This window comes from Marmota monax, unplaced genomic scaffold, assembly GCF_021218885.2.
Source record: "Marmota monax isolate L192 unplaced genomic scaffold, Marmota_monax_Labrador192_F-V1.1 WCK01_AAM20220418_F8-fsc00069, whole genome shotgun sequence".
Taxonomy (NCBI): domain Eukaryota; kingdom Metazoa; phylum Chordata; class Mammalia; order Rodentia; family Sciuridae; genus Marmota; species Marmota monax.
The window spans coordinates 1,220,429-1,240,308 of NW_026695243.1; the positions used below are offsets into that span (position 1 = coordinate 1,220,429).

At 35.5% G+C, this 19,880-nt stretch overlaps 1 protein-coding gene across 2 annotated transcripts in view; it reads right to left on the reverse strand.

Moving 5' to 3' along the window:
* The window catches only part of Plppr1 (phospholipid phosphatase related 1), a 313,126-nt gene that overhangs the window by 36,471 nt on the left and 256,775 nt on the right, over nt 1-19,880 (reverse strand). For both annotated transcript variants that reach the window (XM_046457212.2, XM_058578072.1), the window contains one exon: nt 10,330-10,462. In XM_046457212.2, the coding sequence (XP_046313168.1) occupies nt 10,330-10,462 (133 nt within the window). The remainder of the gene's footprint in view (nt 1-10,329; nt 10,463-19,880) is intronic.

A 19,880-nucleotide genomic window follows, 5' to 3' on the forward strand; every position in this document is an offset into this window, starting at 1 on the left:
GACTTGGTGCTTTTCTCTTGCAGAGTTTAAAATTCTTTGTCTTATACTTTTGATAGTTTGCCTATGATATGCTATGGTGAAGATTTTTTCTGGTCATGTCTATTTGGGGTTTCTATAAGCCTCCTATACAAAGTTGTTCATAATCTACCTAAATTAGGGAAGTTTTCTGCTATTATTTCAGTGAATAGGTTTTCTATGCCCTTAACCTTTATCTTCTCACCTTCAGGTATTCAAAATGAAGATATTTAAGTGCTCTCAACTTTTTCTTTCTTTTTTTTTTTTTTTTTTTTTTTTTTTTTTTTTTTGTCTGAGTATGAAATTATTTTTAAAACCTGTCTTCACATATTGTTTCTTCTGCTTGTTTAGTTTGTTGTTAGGACTATTATATATATTTAGTTGTGGTTGGACACAATACCTTTATTTTGTTTATTTTATGTGGTGCTGAGGATCAAATCCAGTGCCTCATACATGCTAGGTGAGTGCTCTACCACTGAGCTACAACCCCCACCCCTACAGTATATTTTTTTGACTCACTGATGTCATTTCCAAGATTCCTGTTTGGTTCTTTTTCAAAATCTTTTTTCTGAATTTCCCATTTATATCCTGAATTTTCTTCCTAAGTTCATTTAGCTGATTATCTGTATTCTCATAGATCTCATAAAGCTTTTTAATAATCATTCTTTTAAATTATTTTTGATATTCTTTCATATTTCTTGTATTGCTACATTGAGATTTGCACATTTGGTGGATCAGAAATCTCTACAACTTTTATGGGATGGCCTTCTTAGTAAGCAGATTTCTTCTGAAGATGTGTCTTGGGATGTTAGAATTAAAGTCAACATTACATAACAAACTATCTGGGCGCCATGATGTAGTTTCCCTATAGCTTCCTTGGCTATGATTAGTGAATTTGGGCAAAATTCATTACCATATTGGAGTCAGACTTATGGTCTCTGAGGTCTATGTAAGAGTGGGAATATTCTAGCAGTTCTTAGCAGTTCAGGCAGGTGTGGTATAGACAGCAATGGGTATGGGGGTGCTCCCTGTGTGGCTGTTCTTAAAGAAGTGGTGGCACATATTGGGTGATAGAGATGCCACAGGTACCCACATGCTAGCTTTGCAACTAAGAAGGCCCTCTGGTATTAGCAGCATCAGCAGTGCTGAGGGATCTGAAGCACTGTCCTTTAACCAGTCAGTGGGATAGGCCCAGACACTGTGCAAGGAAAGATAGTGGCAGAAATATTCAGCACCCACTCTGTGGCACTCACACCTAGTCCTAACATCACTGCAATGACTCACCGTGGAAAATGCATAGGTTGGGTGGCAGCAGGAACTGTGGTGTCCCTCTCTGCAGCTTCTATGGCAGTACTCCAGGTGTGAGATGTCAGCTAGGTGTAGGCAAAGTTGCACTCAGCCTCCACAGCCTTGTGTGCCCAGGGGCAGGGCAATAGCTAGAGACAGGGTGTTGCTCAAGACTACCTCAGCATGCCCCTATAGGCAGGGCAGCAGTAAAACCATGATGTTTTCTTCCTATCCTGTTAGTATCAGGGGCCAGAACACGGTACAGGAGGGAGGTGTATCAGAAGCAGCATGGGTACCTGCCTTTAGTCCTGGCACAAGCAGGAGTTCACACATCACTGGCCACATTCTTAGTTTCAAAGGGCAAGCACTAGATCTCCTGGCTCTCAAGGGTGGTGTCCTTTGTTCCCTTTTGTGTCACAATGCCTCTCCTACAATGCAGGGAACTGGTCATACTTAGGTGACAGTCACTTTTTTGGGCCAAGTTGGGTTCAAGAGGCAGTACTCACCCCCAAACTCTACAAACCAGTGTAGTAGAATGTCTATGGAGTCCCAGAGATGGGAATATGCAGTGGGTTTTGACCTCTAGAAATGTTCAAATTCAAGTAATAGCTCACTTCTCACGACGGCTCCTGGATACAGCACTGGAAGTTCACTGAGAGATGTGAGATTCTTTTCCAAAGCAAGGCTACTGAGCAGATTCCATGTTACTTATTTAAGTGGGCCACAAACCTGTGAAGCTTGTGAAACTTTGCAATAGCTAGGATTGCAGCCTCCACATTGATAGTTTGCTTGGACTCTATCTTTCATTCTTAAGTATGCAAAGGGGAGAATCCCTTCCCCATCTGTGGAACCAGGGTGGAAGGGTAACTTGTTTTTCTTACTGTCCTCTGAATCTTTTATTTTTATTTACTAGGGATTGAACTTAGGAGTACTTAATTACTGAGTCACATCCTCAGCCCTTTAAAAAAAATGTGAAATAGGGCCTCAATAAATTGCTAAGGCTGACCTTGAACTTGAAATTTCTGCCTAAGAATCTAAATCATAAAAAGTTCTAGTCTGCTGATTTTTCTGTTTCATGGTCACTCACTGTAAATTGTAGGAACATGCCTGTTACTTTGGCTTTTCCTTCCAAAATGGGTTTTAAATGGTACCTACATTACAAAGTTCTTATTCAGATCATGGGAAACTGATAAAAACAACTCATAAATTATAAGTTATAAGTAGATAATAGTTACTATTACAATTGAAGGAACTAGTTATAAATTAGTCATAAAATTATTTCCAAAAACTGATGAAAGAGTTAAGAAAACATCATTCTCAACACTTAAGACAAACATTTAACATCATTTGTTATTCATCTTTTGCATTAATAAAGCACCTTTTACAATTGGATCAGCTGTTTTTTTTTAAAATGCCCTGATAACCAAGTAAAAGATGTACTTCTTCTCCCCCCAAAGCATAAAATTACATGATTTCTTAACATAGTTTTAACTCAAGAAGAATGTCTCCTTTCTTTGCACTTTTGCAGGATAGCTCTTTGGTGTTTTCCCTCTCAAATGTCTGTCACCTTGTTAGTTTCCAAGTATCTGCTCCTTAATTTTGTTAGGTAGCGTGGGTCCAAACTCTGATTGGTAGAGAAGAAAACCCCTAAAAATTTGCCAGAAGCAATGATAACTTTAAAATATATGGAGAATGTGGATGCACAGGAGTCCAGAAAGTATGCCCTGGATACAAACCAAATGTGGAGACAGACAAGTGGTATCTACCAAGCAATCTAAAAACAGGAATATCAAAGTGTGCATTTTCAGAGTGTTTCCATAATTCCTCAAACATGCCCTTTCTGATTCTGTGTTTATAATTTTCTAATGCTGAAGCTGGCAATCTGAGTCCAACCCCATTCCCACCTCGAGACTTGCATAACTCTACCACCTCCATGCCAGGGGGCTGCCAGCCATGTTAGTGGTTAAAAGACACTAGTGTAATGCTATTGCCCTCTGTTTGATGCATTTCCAGCCACTTTTATTATGTTCTAATGTAATAATTTAAGTAGTTTCTAAAATACACATTGATTTTTATTATTATTATAGAAAGCTTTGAAACTACCCTTTACTAACTGTTGAAAGTCATTTTAGAAGTTCAGATAGTAATTTGGCACCTCACTGTGCATAATTTTGTTATGAACTATTTTGTAGAGCAAAAATATTCAGAACTTTTGGGAAAATCTTTAAACTAAACTTGTTTTCTTAAAATCTTTATCAGTAGTTCTTAACTAAAGGTGATCTTGTTCCCAGGGGACATTTTGCAATGATTGAGGACATTTTGATTGACACTAGTGGAGGAGGAGATGCTATTGGCATCTGGTTTGTGGAGGTCAAAGATGCTGCTAAACATCTTACAGAGCACAAAGGACAGTACTCTACTCCTATACAAAAAATAATTATATGGGCTGAAGTGTCAATAGTGGTGAGAATGAGGAACATGGATTTATGGCAATTAAGTGCCAAGAATTTGCATTGGCTAAACTGTGAAGTGCTAGAGACCTTATGAGCCCAGCTTCTAAGTACTGGTTCTGGGGAGGATCCTCAGAAAATGATCAATAAAGTCTCATACGATTCAGTAACATTCCCCTTGATAATTAGGGTAAGCTCTAGGATCCTGGGCTAGTCATCTGTTCCAGTTCTGTAACAATCTGGTTCCCTGAAAATGACATTCAAAAGGGAATAGATTCATTTTCTGCTCTGAGCAGAGCAATAAAAAACAGCCTCATCACAGCTTCTTGAGACCGGAGCAGAGGTTGCTCCCTGGCTAGTCTTTTAAACCAATCATGCCTCCCAGTTTTAGCATCCTTTCTCCCCTGTGTACTTGAACCCCACCCAAAATGGGAAGCACCAAATGCCTTAGGCTCAATTTCTGGTGGGTTGGCTGCTCATAGGGTCTAGAAACTGGGGTTCTGTTTCTTTCCCCCTAAGATCCTTCCTGGTTCTCTCCTGATTTATGTTCCAGAGCTTCAACTGACTGATACTGCTGAGTTCTAGAAATATCTCCATCTGCTGATAGGCCCTTGTCCTGCCTTCTGCTTCACATTTTTCTTTTATGGTCTATACTCATGATGCAGATACGGTGGCTTGGGTTTAGACTCCCTAGGCAGGGAAAACCTTTTCAGTGAGCTCTTGGAGTTGGCCTACTTCCCTGGGCAGCTAGTTGGTTGGGAGCATCCCTATCTTGCTATCAAGTCACTGTCAACTTCTAGATAATTTTCATTGTATGACAGTCTCCTCTCCCCACTTAAAATGGCAAATCTGCCCCCACAAACTCCCTGTTTTATTTCTCTGGTTATTTTTCTCTGTAGCACATGTCTTCTAACAAGACACTATAATTTATTTGTTTACTGTCAGGTTTCCCCTGTTAGAAATTTTTCCTTGTTGAGTTTATATTCTATTTGGTTGACTAGTATATTCTCAATACATTAATGAGTGCCTAGCATAATAGTAGGTGCTCAATAAATTATTGAAGATTGAATGCAGACCCTCGCCTATATTTTAATTATAAATACTAATGCAAGTAGAAATAAACTGATTGAATCAAATAAAGTCTCTTTCAGATAAATTTAAATGACTTTCAACAGTGGAAACGATTTTCTAGTTCTCTAAAAGGCTGACATTAAGCTTGTCTCAGGGCATCCATTCTTACAACCGTAAAACATCATGACCTTTGAAATTGCATTTAAAATATTCATGCTTCATTTAGACCACACTTAATTTATGGCAATTAATTAGTGTTACATGAATTAACTGTTTACCATGGCATTTTCTGTTCTGTCCAGTGCTACCTAATCCTTAGACTGACCTAAATGGCAAAGAATTTGCTTAGTATTTAATCAAATTTTTATTCGAAGTAACAATGGAACAACTCTGGGGTCTCAAATGAAAAGGCCATAATAAATAGCTTCTGGATGACAGATTATTTTTGGTGTTAATAGATCCTTCTATATGGCAAACACACCAAAAAAAAAAAGAGACCCTCATCAAATTCTAATGCTTTCAATTCATTACCTTTTGATATTAAATCAGTTATTGTTTAATAATTGTCAAATACAAGAATAGGTTTATTCAAGTATATTTGAATGAACAGAATTTAACTGAACTTCATAAGCTTTTGGAAAAAATGACTTTCTTATTTAAGTCTTTACTGCTGAAAAGGGAATGCCAGTTCATCTCTCCCGAGAACTTAAATCTGCAGATTGGTATTGCCATCAAGTGTATTGAAATGGAATAAGAAGGGAAATGAGGGAAAGTAGTCTAAGTACATGTCAGTAACTTGATATTTGTTTTTTAGAAACGTTGGTTGAATTTGTTACTTCAGTCAGTCCCTTTCCTCCCTTCCCACATCCATGTAAACATAATGTAAGAAGACCCAATGGTTTAGAAGAGGATTTAAACTATGAGGGTTTATACATAAAACATGGGAGAAGAGGTGTCCTTTTAATGCAAATCTTAGGTGTACTTATTGTTGGATTTGTGAATCAGAGGAATTTGGTAAGGTTAAGACAATTAGCATTTGCTAACAGAGGGCTTAATTTGAATGTTTTCTCTTTGATTTAGCTTTTCTTTCCATTTTACCACTTAAAATTTATTTTGGAACTTTGAGGTGAGGCAGGGCTATCCCTTCAAGTCTAGGACAAGAATGTGAGAGCCCAGGTGCCACTTTTAGCTCTCTTTCGGACACTGAAGATTCCATTAGAGAACTTGACCATCTTCCTGGAGAGCTGAAAGTCTTTATCTTATTACCTACCATTTTTATTTTGTTAATATTTAGATTTTCTGATATTTAAAATTATATATATTCATCATTTAAAAAATAGAAATTATAAAATAATGAAAAAGAAAAAAATCTCACATTATCTGGAAAATAAATGTTCACTCATTATTCTAAAACTCAGAAATAATAACAGTTAACTTTTAGCGTACAGCCCTTAAGTCTCTCTTCTGTGGAACACACAAACATACAGTTATTTAATGATGTATCCTTCTTATGTTTAGGAATAATTATAGAAAAATTTGACTAACATTATAACAGGAATATTCTCCCTCCATTATACATTCTTTTTTTTTTTTTTAAAGAGAGTGAGAGAGGAGAGAGAGAGAGAGAATTTTAATATTTATTTATTTTTTTTAGTTATCGGCGGATACAACATCTTTGTTTTGTATGTGGTGCTGAGGATCGAACCCGGGCCGCATGCATGCCAGGCGAGCGCTCTACCACTTGAGCCACATCCCCAGCCCCCATTATACATTCTTAATACCATTTTTTTGAGATTGCAACTTATGTTGGCAGCATTATTTTTTTAAAAAATTGTACTAGATATTTTTGATTTTTATGATAATATTTTAATTCATACAATTAATTTACATCTCTGTTTCCATAGGATACATTATTTGAAACTGAATTTTAAGGTAAAAAAATTGTCTTTAAGGCTATTGAAATACATTCTCAAATTGCAATACAGAAAGGGCATATCAACTTATCTTACCAGAACTGTATTAGAATCCCAGGTTTGTTTTTTTTTTTTCATCCTTGGCAGCATAAACATTATTTTCTTTAAAAGTATTTCGCTAATCCATTGGTCTTTTTTGCAATGTGAAGCTGATTGTATTTGTTGGGAAAAACTATTTGTAATGGATTCTAGAATAATTATGTAAACTGCAAGAGAAAAGTCATGCCATTTCAACTTAATTAGAATAGTTATCTGAAATAGTTGTCATTTTCCAATGCCAATTGCATAGTATGTATTTTGGTGGCTACTGGGCTAGAAAAATAGACTATTAAGCTCTTTACAATAACATCCCTAATATACATTTTGATTACCACCTTATTTTTTTATTTTAATTTCTGCCAAAGGAAACATTTCCATTTAAAGGGTCTTTACTCCTTGTAGTACATTTTCTTCCTTCTATGAAGAAAAATCAATCTGTAGTCACCCAGAAACAGTAAGTTGTCCTTGAGAGACCCTTCCCCATCCTTCTACTCTGACCCTCCTATATAAAAAATCAGAGTAGACTTCAGGCCTTCCCCTTAGAAAACTGCCTTATTTGTGCATTTTAATTTCCTAGAAGTAAGTTGAAGATTGGTAATAAATATTCACTTGCCTCCTTTTTTAATTACCTTTAAGAATCAGCATTTAGCAGCTTCTCTTTGCTCTTTGCTTGTTCAAAAAATACAAAATAAAATCCTATATTTATTAAAAATCTATGTGCCAGGCACACTTCTATATGCTATTGTTAGAGAGTGAAGAATATACAGTCTGTTCTCCAAGGGATTACAAATTATTAGGAATAATAGGAATAATAATTATGCATTCTAATGTGGTAGGTACTTATAAACAATGTAGGTGCAAGGCTCTCTGGGGGCCTGGAAGATGAGGTAGCTAGCTGTCTGTAGGGGCAAACAGATAATGTTTAAGTAGTGTTCTGAAGGATGACTAGGATCTGTCCAGATTTTATGGTAAAGGTGTGGCAATGGAACACCAGGAATCCATTAAAAAGTTTTAGGCAGGAACAATACCAGGAATCCATTGAAAAGTTTTAGACAAAGAAATGACTTATCTAAATTTTTGCTTAAGAAAGATTAATAGCTGCAAGACGAGCAATGCATGGTATTTTTGTGGGGTTGATGTGAATGGAACTAAGTCACAGGACAAAATGTAGGAAGATTGCTTAAAAGAGCAAGAAGTTTTAATGGCCTGAATCAGTGTTTTTCAAACTTTAGTGTGCATCAGAATCACCTGGAAACTTGTTAAAACATATATTATCAGGCTCAATCCCCAGAGTTTTTGATTCAGTAGGTATGGGATGAGGCCTCAGAATTTGCATTTATAAGAACTTCCCAGATGGCTTAGGTGTCTCCCAGGTTTTCTACACTAGCAATCAGGCAGATCCTCTTGTCATAAAACAAGAGGAAAAGCATTAAGCAAATAACTTTTTACCCATCAATGCCCTTTGCCTTCCAGTGCTGTTTTTTCTTCCCCAAGGTTGATGCTACCTGCTGGCTATCCCTTTTTTATGAGCATTATTTCATGATGCTGATACCTAACTGATCTATTTGAATGCCTCTGCTTTGGGCTTTCTACATTCAGCTTTCTATTAGCGTACAACAGACCCCAAAGGACTAACGTGTCATCAGTTATGAATGTGGGAATTTGATGTTTCTCCAAGGTGACAAATTTCTATTTAACCTTGATGGTCCTGAAACTCTGCTCAATGCATTGTTTGTGTGGGAGGATAGTGCACCCCAATAGGCAACCCCGAGGGTTCATTTTGGGGTAATTAGGGTCTCTGAATCCTCAGTGAACAAAGACTTGCTTTGGCTAAGCATACAGGCCTACATAAATGGCAAATCAAATGCCAGTTAAAATTTTTATTCTTTGGACCCTGTTCCCAGCTAGGGTGTGATTTTTCTTTGCCAAGGAAAAATAACAATGACTTTCTAAAGATAATTTCTATTTAATTCTAATCTAATAACCCTCTGAATAACTTGTTTAATTACATGTGCAGGAAGCACATCAGATGGTGAGCACAATCTGCTTTCTTTAATGAATTATGTACATGCATATGCATCCATGCACACATACATTCCTTGGGAGAAATTACTATACCTCATTTTCTACCAGATTCTTCATCTGTACAATGAGAACCATAAAATATCTTACAGGATGTTGTGTGGGGAGTAAACAAAATAATGTGTATAAATTGTCTAGTTCAGCATTCGGTATAATAAATATTCTTTTCTCTCCTTTTCTTCCCCATGGATGATTTGTTATCTAGCCAATCTGGTGGTAAGTGATCTGACTCTGGACATTTTGAAAGGAGCCATGGTTTGAAACGGGTAACCTAGACAGTAGTGGCATCATTTTGATCAGGGTATCACAATGAGCCAATTGCAGTCCTCTATAGTATGCAAAAACTTTTCAGAAAATATCATTAGTCAATTCTTAGGACTATTTTAATGTTAAGGGTTCTTTCTTCTACACTGATTTTCTTGGACTGCCCACTCTACTACTTTCCTCATTTTCATTTTATTTGGAGACATTATTGCATATTTGGTTTTGGTGTGGTCATTTGCTCATGGATGAGAGCATTCAACCCTTTCCTATAACAGTGGAAAACAGTGGGATGGGGGTGGAAATAAAGATTATCCAAAGGGTTGAGTGTATACTATATATCTGGTCTCAGTTCTATGTGTACCAAATGGCACCTTGGCTTGTTTAAATACCAGACACGTTACAGCTTGGGAGTTTTACTGTGGCTCCCAGGAAGATCCAACCAGTAGATAATTGCCAGATTTCATTAAAACACAATAATAATTATTATGTATTTATTTTGTAGGAACTCTGAAATACCTTTATTTCTACCTGTGCTCATACATATATTCCCATATGTATGATCATTACCAAAGCACCCTGGGATTTTTTTTAATAAAAGTCCTAGAAGGAGGGATATAGAACATTTTTAAAAATTATTTCTTCTCATAAACACTAATAAAAGTATTTCTTTCCAACTTTGGAAAGGCATTGTTTTCAAGACCCTAATGGATTAGATTTTAACCCTTTGTTAAATTTCCCACATTTAAAAAAACCCCACTGGATAGAAAATCTTAATCAGGAAATTTGATTATTTCTAAATTAATTTATTAGTATTCCCTCTTCTACCTGTTGCCTCACCCATCTAACGGGTATATGTCAATATCCAATCAATATTGAAATATATGTCCAGGGAAAATTCAGATAAATGTTTTATGGAGAAAAGCAACTTTAAAACCATTTCTAAGACAATAAGTGCCACTTTATTTCATGGGTCAAAGATTCAACTTGGCACTAGGGGAAGACTCCATTTCTGTCCTTCCTGGATAATCCCAAAGCAGCCCTTGCTTTTAATTGAAAGTTCCATAGCTTAGATTGTTTTTCCAAATGTGTTCAAGTTTAATAAGTTTTACCTATACATAAGGGCTGGCCCAGCAGGCTCCTGTACTCACCTATGAATCTGATGATCCTTCTGACTAAGGGGTTCAGGTAACAGCATTCTCCAGTCAAAATTGTTTTCTCCTGGGCAATCAGGGATTCCCTTGTTGACTTTATGAAATACATGGATATCTCACCAATAAAAATCTGGGGAAGGAATATTTAAGAAATGTCAAGCTAGAGAGTTGTTTAAGAGACCAAAAATATATTTTTGAGGATTCACAATTTTTTTAAAAGATACTATGCTAGAGAGGTGGGAAGTTAGATAGTAGTTTACATTTAATTCTTCAAAAGAATTAGAGAAAGTAATATTTGATAATTTCAGAGAGTCCAGGACATAATATTAAAGTCTAAGGTCATATAAAACATTAAAATAACAAATTGTAATAGAATTTATGATAAGGATTATGCTGGAATTGAATTTTTAACTCAGTGTGTGCATTGCAATAATGAAAAATGATTCACACAGCCAATGTGCCCAAGTAGGCATTATATACACATATCACAATAAATTATTACTTCATAATTTAAAAGAACTATCACCATTTACATTATAAATCCTTGTTTGATCATCATGTTTGCCTGATACATTTCTCCTACTCTGAAAAGGTTGTTACTTCTTGATATGGTACTTATCTTTTACCTTGAAATAATGTGATACCATTTAAATCATAATACCTTTACATGGTTATAAGCTCCTTGATGGCAAAATCCACAGCCTACATTTTTAAAACTATCCTTATAGCACTCAGAACAGTATGTTCTTATTTGAAACAAGGAATTGGCATGGGGCAAGTTTTAGCAAATGCTGACACCGCCATAACTAAAGACTGAGATCCATCAATGAAGAATGAAACTTAATAATGACCACCACCTATTGAATACTGGATGTCAGGCACTTTTTAGCACAGTTACATGCTCACAAGATACCTAGTGTAGGTGTAATTACCTTTGCTTTCCTGGCGAGGAACAAAAGCTCAGTAAAGTAATTGACCCTCCAAAACATACAGATGGCACAAGGGAGCACTGGGACTGGTATCCAGGTCAACCAACACCAATCCAAACCTTACACTTCTCAGTATGTTACCCACCATTTTGATTTTCCTAATCATAATTTCAACACTTCTCCAGAAGAATATGGTTTTATAGATATTTTTCTTTCTCTCCATAGATCTGTGATTTTAGAGAAAATTCATCAATGTTGTAAGAATTCCCATGCCTTATTTTCTCTTGCTACTATGGACTAATTAGATGTATAAAGATGATAACATCATGAAAATGCACAAGGGTAAATTAAAATTTCAAAACTGGAATCATCTCTGAGTGGTTTTCTATCCCTTCATGGGTGAGAAACCTAAGGGTTTCAGGGACTTGGCCACACACTTCAGTGTCTGAAGCAGCTCTAGAATGTGGCCAGAGGCTCTATTTCCACTATACTACTCTACCTCATACCTTAACATCATGAGTCTTTCTATGGTTAAAGGATACTGCATTTAACATACTTTGCTTTTGGTGTCCTCAATATTAAGTCCAAATTCAAATATTTGTATTGAGTCACTACTATGTACAAATGTAGTGGTTAACTGTGAGGAAGAACTGTGAGGCTGGTTTTTCTTGGCTTCAAAGCTGGGTTTGTGACTTACTATTTCTAATGATCTTGGATGCACTATATAAGCTTTCTATACCTTAGCTGTCTTATCTGTATAATCAAGATAATACTTTTAGGTTTAATTGAGTATATATATATATACATGTATCTATATATGCATACATTATATGTGTATGTATGCATATAGGTGATTGTGTTTATACATATGAATCATATAGAACTGTGCCTGGAACATAATATGCACTATAGGAGGAGTCGAAGTTGTTATTGTTAAATCAATAACCAGTGAATCAATGTCATCATCATTATTTCTATTAAGTACTGTGCTAGGACACTGGTGAGGCAGATTCCAAGATGAATAAAAGACCCTCCATAATCTAGTAGGAACATACACACACACACACAAGATCTTGTAAAATCAGACAGATTGTGTCTTACATACATTACAAAGGCAATGTAGAAAGAAGCCAAGCCTCCCGGGTAGGAGAGATATCTCTGCTTTGGGAGAGCCAGGTTTTCTCTACTCAGTAATGCCATATGTACTTCCTGGCTAGAAGACGCTGCTGCCTGTTATATATTTATAATATGCTGTCTTTATTTACAAGAGTGCCTTTCACCTCCTCTGCCAAGAGCACTATCCAGAACACTAGTGGTTTTATGCTATCACATGGAAAAAAACGTCAATTTGTCCCCCCAAAAAAAAAAAAAAAAATTCTGAACTTCTTTAGTCTCCATTTGAGGGCCAAATATTTGTATTTTTCCCCTACTCCCTGCCCAGAACCTAGAAAATGGTTAGTTCTAAAATAAATAAATAAATAAATTCTATTTATAAGGGAAGAAAATAAGATTGAACATTTTATGTGGCCTAGAGGATGCTTGCTGTCTCACAGGCCACAGGTCCTGATATCCTGTAGCTCAGCAAGACCTTTGCATGTATCCTTGATTCACAATCTGCCTCCCTAGAGATATTTTAAATCTGGATGGTGTGACCTTGAAATGAACAGTGATAGTCCAAACTGTCATTAGAGAGAAAATGGGGAAGGAAGAGAAGACAAAGAACCATTTAAAAATAGAAAAGTCATTAAACCTACAGGTTTAGATGATTGTGATGGTTAAAAAAAATCCAATTAATTATTTTGTTTAAAAAATTTTAGTAGTTACATTTAGCCTAATAATAAATTTGTTAGGATGTCTTAGCCAGATTAAATATATTATATATATATAATAATTAGTTTTTAACTAAATAAATTGGTCTCTTTAGATCTGAAGACCGTGCCTTAGAGTTCTGGCATACTGTAAAAAGTGAAAAGACTTTCTGGGCTTGGAATATTCTGGTCAGCAGTGACCCCAGCAGAGAGGGCAAGGATGTATAGAAAAATATGGCACCAGGGGGCCAAATCAAAGAAGTACACCAGGGAGGGCCAGTGAGGTCAAAGATATAGGCCCAGCCATAGGTGGTCTGCAGGTGAGATAGTGCCTCAGTACTGGCACAGAGAGAGCCAAGCAAGTCAGAACTTGGGTGGCAAGAAGAAATACTCAGAATTCACAGGCAACGACCCAGCATGGGTCACTGTGTCAGGCAGATGTCTAGAAATGGTTGTGCAGAGTTAGAAATACTTTGTGCTCAACACCCTTAGAATTCACAATGAAATGTTGCTCTGTCATGTAAAAATATTTGTATACCTTCAAAAGCTCATCTCTAAGACACATTTCTTTCATTATAAGATGCTAAGAAACTTTTTTTGTCCCTGTGAATATGCATTACTATTCTGAGTGAACAGTTGTGGATAAACTCACACATTTGCTCAGGTAAATGGAATAGTATTTCCTTCAGGGAGGTTTCCTTGGTCTTACAGAGCAGATGAGCTATTCTTATTGTACATTAATCTTTTAATTTGTTTTTCTTTTCTAGGCCTTGTCACAAATAATCACATTGTTTTTCTTAGTTATGGTATGTCTTGTCTGTTTTATTTATATTCAGTTGTATCCTAGGGCCTAACCTAATATAAAGTACACAGTAGTTGCTTAATGTTAATGAATTAAGCATATCATATTAACATAGATCCTTTAAAATACAGGCTTAACAAATCATACTATAAAAAAGAAAAAAATTATTTATATCATTTATATTTCTAGATCCAATGGAAAATGTCACTGCCTTTGTTGATTCCTTTGCTGGGCTCCCTCAGGAAAAGGGAGACCCCATCTTGCTGCTGCCATGGCAAATTATATAGCTCTCTAGCCTGACATCTACCCATTAGTTGCAATTATTGTTTTATGCCACTCTCATTTGACTGTAAGATTCTTGAGGGAAGAACATTTGTCATTTCTTGTATAGTGCCCAGAACAGGGCCTGGTTTATAGTAGGTTCAGTTAATATTGTTGAATAAATAAAAGTATGAATCTTTAAACAACCTACTGATCAAGATAACTTTTAAGGTTTAATTTCCCTGAAAATGAATACTTGATAAAATTTCCAATATATATCAGAAATTACAGAATTTTTGTTATATTCCTAAGAATAAATAAATACCAGGGACTAAATACAAAGTGTGCTATCTCTTTAATATTAAAGTGGGGACAGTCTTGTAACTGAGCCCTCAACCTGTGAGCAGATCTATCTGGTGCTATCTCCAGGAAGAAAGTATCAGAATTGATATATATTATAGAATGAGCACTTGGTATCTGCTAGAGAATTGCTTGTGGTGGGGAATATCCCAACACATCTTGTGTCAGAAGTAGTGTGTTGAGTGACTGTGTAAGAGAATAGGAAAAAAAATATTTTTTTTCCTTTAGAAATGTCATGGAAATTATACATGTGTAAGAAGCAAACCAGGGAAATGGGATGGAGAATAATGAATGCATGAGAATAAATAATAAGTGAACATTGTTCACCATTGCCATTTCAAAAGTCCAAAACATTCTTCCTCTATAGGAAAGATGGTATGTAAATTCTGGAAGTTCTCCATTCAGTGAATCTATGCACTGTTCACACAAGGTGGCAAGAAAGCAAATAGGTTGTGTGTAGTTGTTCTACTCACTATCTGCATTAAAGCACAACAGAACTAAATTCACTCCAAGATATACCAAGCTAAACAAAGAATATGAAGCAAAAGGGAGTAAGTCCATCAGTAAAGTTCTAAGGCTGTCCTGTCACAGATGGTAAGTGATACAAAGATTGTATTGTCAGTCAACATTCAAACCAAATATGAGGTATGGAGAATAAGAGAAAAAAATCAGAGCGAGAGTATATTCTAATTTATATATCTAGTTACTGGCAATGCCTGGAATATATTAACTGATAATGAATGTTTGCATGAAAAATGAAGGAAGGAAGAGAAGGGAGGAGGAAGGAGATTGGTCATTTTATCATTTAAATACATTGAGATTTCCTGGATTTTAGTAAAAACTGTGATGGATATGAAGGTTGTTGATGAATCAATTCTGGTCCCATATACTGATGAATGAGCTTTAGGGATATTCTGTTCTCCTGACCACACACAGGGTGGTTTCTCCATTCACTAGCCCTCTAGCATCATAGGTCCTGATTCTGCTTAGAGAATGGAAGACTGTGAAGATAAAGGTCTTCTTTCTGCCAGCTTTCAGACCACATTTGATGCTATTTTGCACATGGCGGCAGATTTGCAACTCTGATTTTGGCAATGACTGAGTTCTTCCATCTGTACCTCGGCCATGCCACTGTGTCTCAATCTATCACTTTGCTCAGAGAGCAGCTGCAGCATGTGGGACTCTCCATGTATTTGGATATAGCTGCCTTGCCTATTTAGGCCCTTCTGATTGTTGGCTAAAAAACATCATATCAATCATGGAAAATAGAGTATCCTCCAGTGAGAATGGTCAAGGCCAAACTAGATCTGGCAATGAATGAACAGTAAATAAATTCCATTGGTGCATTTTTCACCCCCTGAGAATGCCAGCTACAGTCTTAAGTGACATATGGCCTTTTTAAAAAATTTTTATTGTTGGTTGTTCAAAACATAGTTCTTGACATATCATATTTCACACTTTGATTCAAGTGGGTTATGAACTCCCATTTTTACCCCGTATACAGATTGCAGAATCACATCGATTACACATCCACTGATTTACATATTGCCATACTAGTGTCTGTTGTATTCTGCTGACATATGGCCTTTTGATAATAAAAAAATATTATTATTAAATGATTTCACCAAGAAATCATTGCCCAAGCCTTGTCATGAGGAACTTCCATACTGGTTTTCCATTATGACTGTACTAATTTACATCCTTACTAAAAGAGTGCAAGAGTTCCCTTTTGTCCACATTCTTGCCAAAACTTTTATATTTTGGTAATAACCATCGTAACAAGTAATGTCTCATTGCTGTTTTAATTCATATTCATATTTGATTCATAAATCCCTGATAATTAATGATATTGAGCATATTTTCATGTAACTGTTGGCCATTTGTATGTCTTCTTTTGAGAAACATCTATTCAGGTCATTTGTCCATTTTTAATCAAGTTATTGTCTTATTGATTTCCTTATATATTTTAGATATTAATGGATATATAGTTTGTCAGAGCTTTCTCCAGTGCTGTATGTTGTCTTTTCTCTCTGTTGATTTTCTTTGCTGTGCAGAAGCTCTTTAGTTTGGTGTGATTTCATTTGTTTGCTTTTGCTTATGTTGCCTATAACTTTTGTGGTCATCACCAAGAAATCATTGCCCAAGCCTTGTCATGAAGTTATCCCCCTGTTTCTTCTAGTCATTTCATAGTTTTAGGTCTTACATTTAAGGCTTCGATCAGTCTTCAATCCATTTTGAATTCATTTTTGTGTATGGATGAGATGAGAGTCTAATTTCATTCTTCTGTATTTGTATATTCAATTTTCCCAACACCATTTATTGAAGAGACAATCATTTCCCCATTGTGTGTTCCCCTTTGTTTAAAAAAAATGGATTGGCTAAACTTGTAGATTTATTTTTGGGCTCTCTATTCTGTTCTATTGGTCTATGTGTTTGTTTTTATGTAAATACCATGCTACTTTGGTTACTAAAGCTTTGTGGAATATTTTGAAGTCAAGTAGTGTGGTGCCTATGGCTTTGTTCTATTCTGCTCAAGATTGCATTCATCAGTGGGTGGTTGGGGTTGTAGCTCAGTGGTAGAGTGCTTGTCTAGCATATGAGGCACTGAGTTTGATTCTCAGCATCGCATTAAATACATACATACATACATACATACAAACCCATCAATAATTTAAAAAAAAGATTGATTTTATCATTTCAGGTCTTTTTTGGTTCCATATGAACTTTAGGATAGTTTTTTCTATTTCTTTGAAGAATGTCACTGGTACAGGGCTAGGCATTGAATTGAACCTATAGGTTGCTTTGGGTAGTAAAAACACTTTTATAATATTCTCCCCATTCATGAACATGGGATATCTTTCTATTTAGTGTCATTTCCATTTCTTTCATTAATGTGTTAGTTTCCTTGGTTAATTTTTTTCACTAAGTCATCTACTTTTTGTAGTTATTGTAAATAGGATTATTGTAAGTAGGATTATTTTCTTGATTTCTGAAATGCTGATTTTTATGTTTATTTTATGTCCTCCAACTTTATTGAATTTGATTATTAATTCTAACATTTTTTGTGGCATCTTTAGGGTTTTCTATATATAAGATAATGTTGTATGTAAACAGGCACAGATTAACATCTTCTTTCCCAATTTGGATGCATTTTATTTCTTTTTGTTGCCTAACTGCTCTAGCTAGAATTCCAGTACTATTTTGAATGGAAGTGATGAGATGGGGTATATGTCTTTTTCCAGATATAAACAGCTTTCAAATTTTCCCTGTTGAGTATGTTGTTAGCTGTGAATTTGTCATATATAGCTTTTATTTTATTGTTTTCTGAGGATTTTTAAAGAATGTCCAAAATTTTGTCAAGTGCTTTCTGTGTTAAGAGCATATGATTTTTGTCTTTTATTAATGTGATGCATCACATTTGTTGATTTACATATGTCAAACCATCCTTATATTCCTGGGATGAAATTCATTTTATTTTTGTTATGTTTTTATTAGTGCATTACAATTATATACAACAATGGGGTTCATTGTGATGAATTCAGCTTTCTGACATTTTGTTGAAGATTTTTGCATCTAAACATAGATATTGGCCTCCAGTTTTCTTTCTTTGTAATGTCTTTTCTGGCTTAGGAATCAGGGTGATTCTGGCTTTATAAAATAAGTTTGCAAATATTACATCCTCTCTAGTCATTTGGAATAGCTTGTACATTTGGTATTAGATCTTGGTTAAATGTATGGTATATTTTTTAACAATGAAAACATCTAGTCTTAGGTTTTCTTTAATAACAAACTTTTTATTACCAATTCAATCTCCTTATTATTTGTGTGTTCATACTTTTTATTTCTTCATAATTCAATCTTTGGGGATTATGTGTGTCAAGGAATTTATCCATTTTTTCTGAGTTATCCAATTTGTTGTCATAATAGTCTCTAGTGATCCTTTTATTTCTGCTGTGTTAGTTGTAATGTCCCCTTTTCCATCCTTCTCTTTGAGGATCCCTTCTTTTTCCTTTGATTTCTAACTAAATGTTTGTAACTTTTATTTATCTTTTCAAAAAAGTGATAACCAACTCTTAAGTTTTGTTGATCTTTTCTATTTTTCTAGTTTCTATTTCATTAATTTCTCTGTTATAATATTATTTCCTTCTTCATGCTGTTTAGGTTTAGCTTGCTCTTGTTTTCTTTTGGTTCCTTAAGGTACAACATGATGTTGTTTATTTGATATCTTTCTTCTTTGTTTATGTAGATACTTACAGCTATAAACTTCATTCTTATGGAATGCAGAATAGTGGTTCTGAGTTTTAATGTGTGATGTTTTTCATTATTGTTTGTCTAGAAAAAAATTTAAATTTCTATTTTCTTTACTGACCCATTGGCTATTCTGGAGGGTGTGCTTAATTTTTATGTATTCATGAATTTTCTGAAGTTCCTCATTGATTTTATGGGTTCATATCAAATGTTTTAACTTAGCACAATGATATAATTTCAATCTTCTTAACTTTGTTAAGAATTCCTTTGTGGCCCATCTAGAGATTTTGGGCAGGTCAGGACCACTGAAATTGTGGCACTGGGATGCGTAAAACCTGGTGAAGCTATGGTCTGCCTGCCACTGAAGGCTTCTGGATGCTAGAGCCACTGAAGTTGGCCTGGTGGTGGGTGGTACAGACCAGATCAAGTTTGCATTGCAAACCTAAAGTTTGGGGTTGAGATGTGTCCAGAAGGTCAGTCTTTGGACACTGGCGTCATGAAAGCCTTCCTGGTGTTGGGTTTTACTGCAACAAGGTTGGCAGTAGGGTAAAATGCAAAACCCTGTTCTTACTTCCCTCTCTTTCCATCAAGTGGTTGATATCTCTCTCTATGCTGTAAAACCTAGGATTTGAGAGGGATGATGCAGGTAATGTAAAACCTGTCCTTCCTGCCCTCTTCAATGTATCTTCTACTACTATACCAATCAGATTTCCTTTGATTTTTTTTTTGTGTGTGTGTGCATGAAGGTATTTTTGTGTGTGGATATTTTAGATTAATGTTTCTGTTGGGGGGATGGTCACAAGAGAGTTCTACTCTACTCTTGTTCCACCCCTCCCCTTCATAAATGTTTTATAGAAGGAATGGCAAGTGATAACAGATATAAATGAAAAACTTAGGGAATGGTTTTTAGATTTCAAAAGATAAAGAGCCTGTATCAAAAACAAGTCAATGGAAGATATAATTCAAATTTCAAGGGGATTTTGCTGCATGTTATGTGGGGTCGCCATTAGAAAGGAAATTCCTAGTATATACATTTTGACTGTATACATGGGCTAGTTGATGTTTCCTGAATGTGGGCCTTTGAAAAATCTAAGCTCTCTCGTTTCTTAATGAGAGTTTGAACCTTTTTGATCCTCAGTT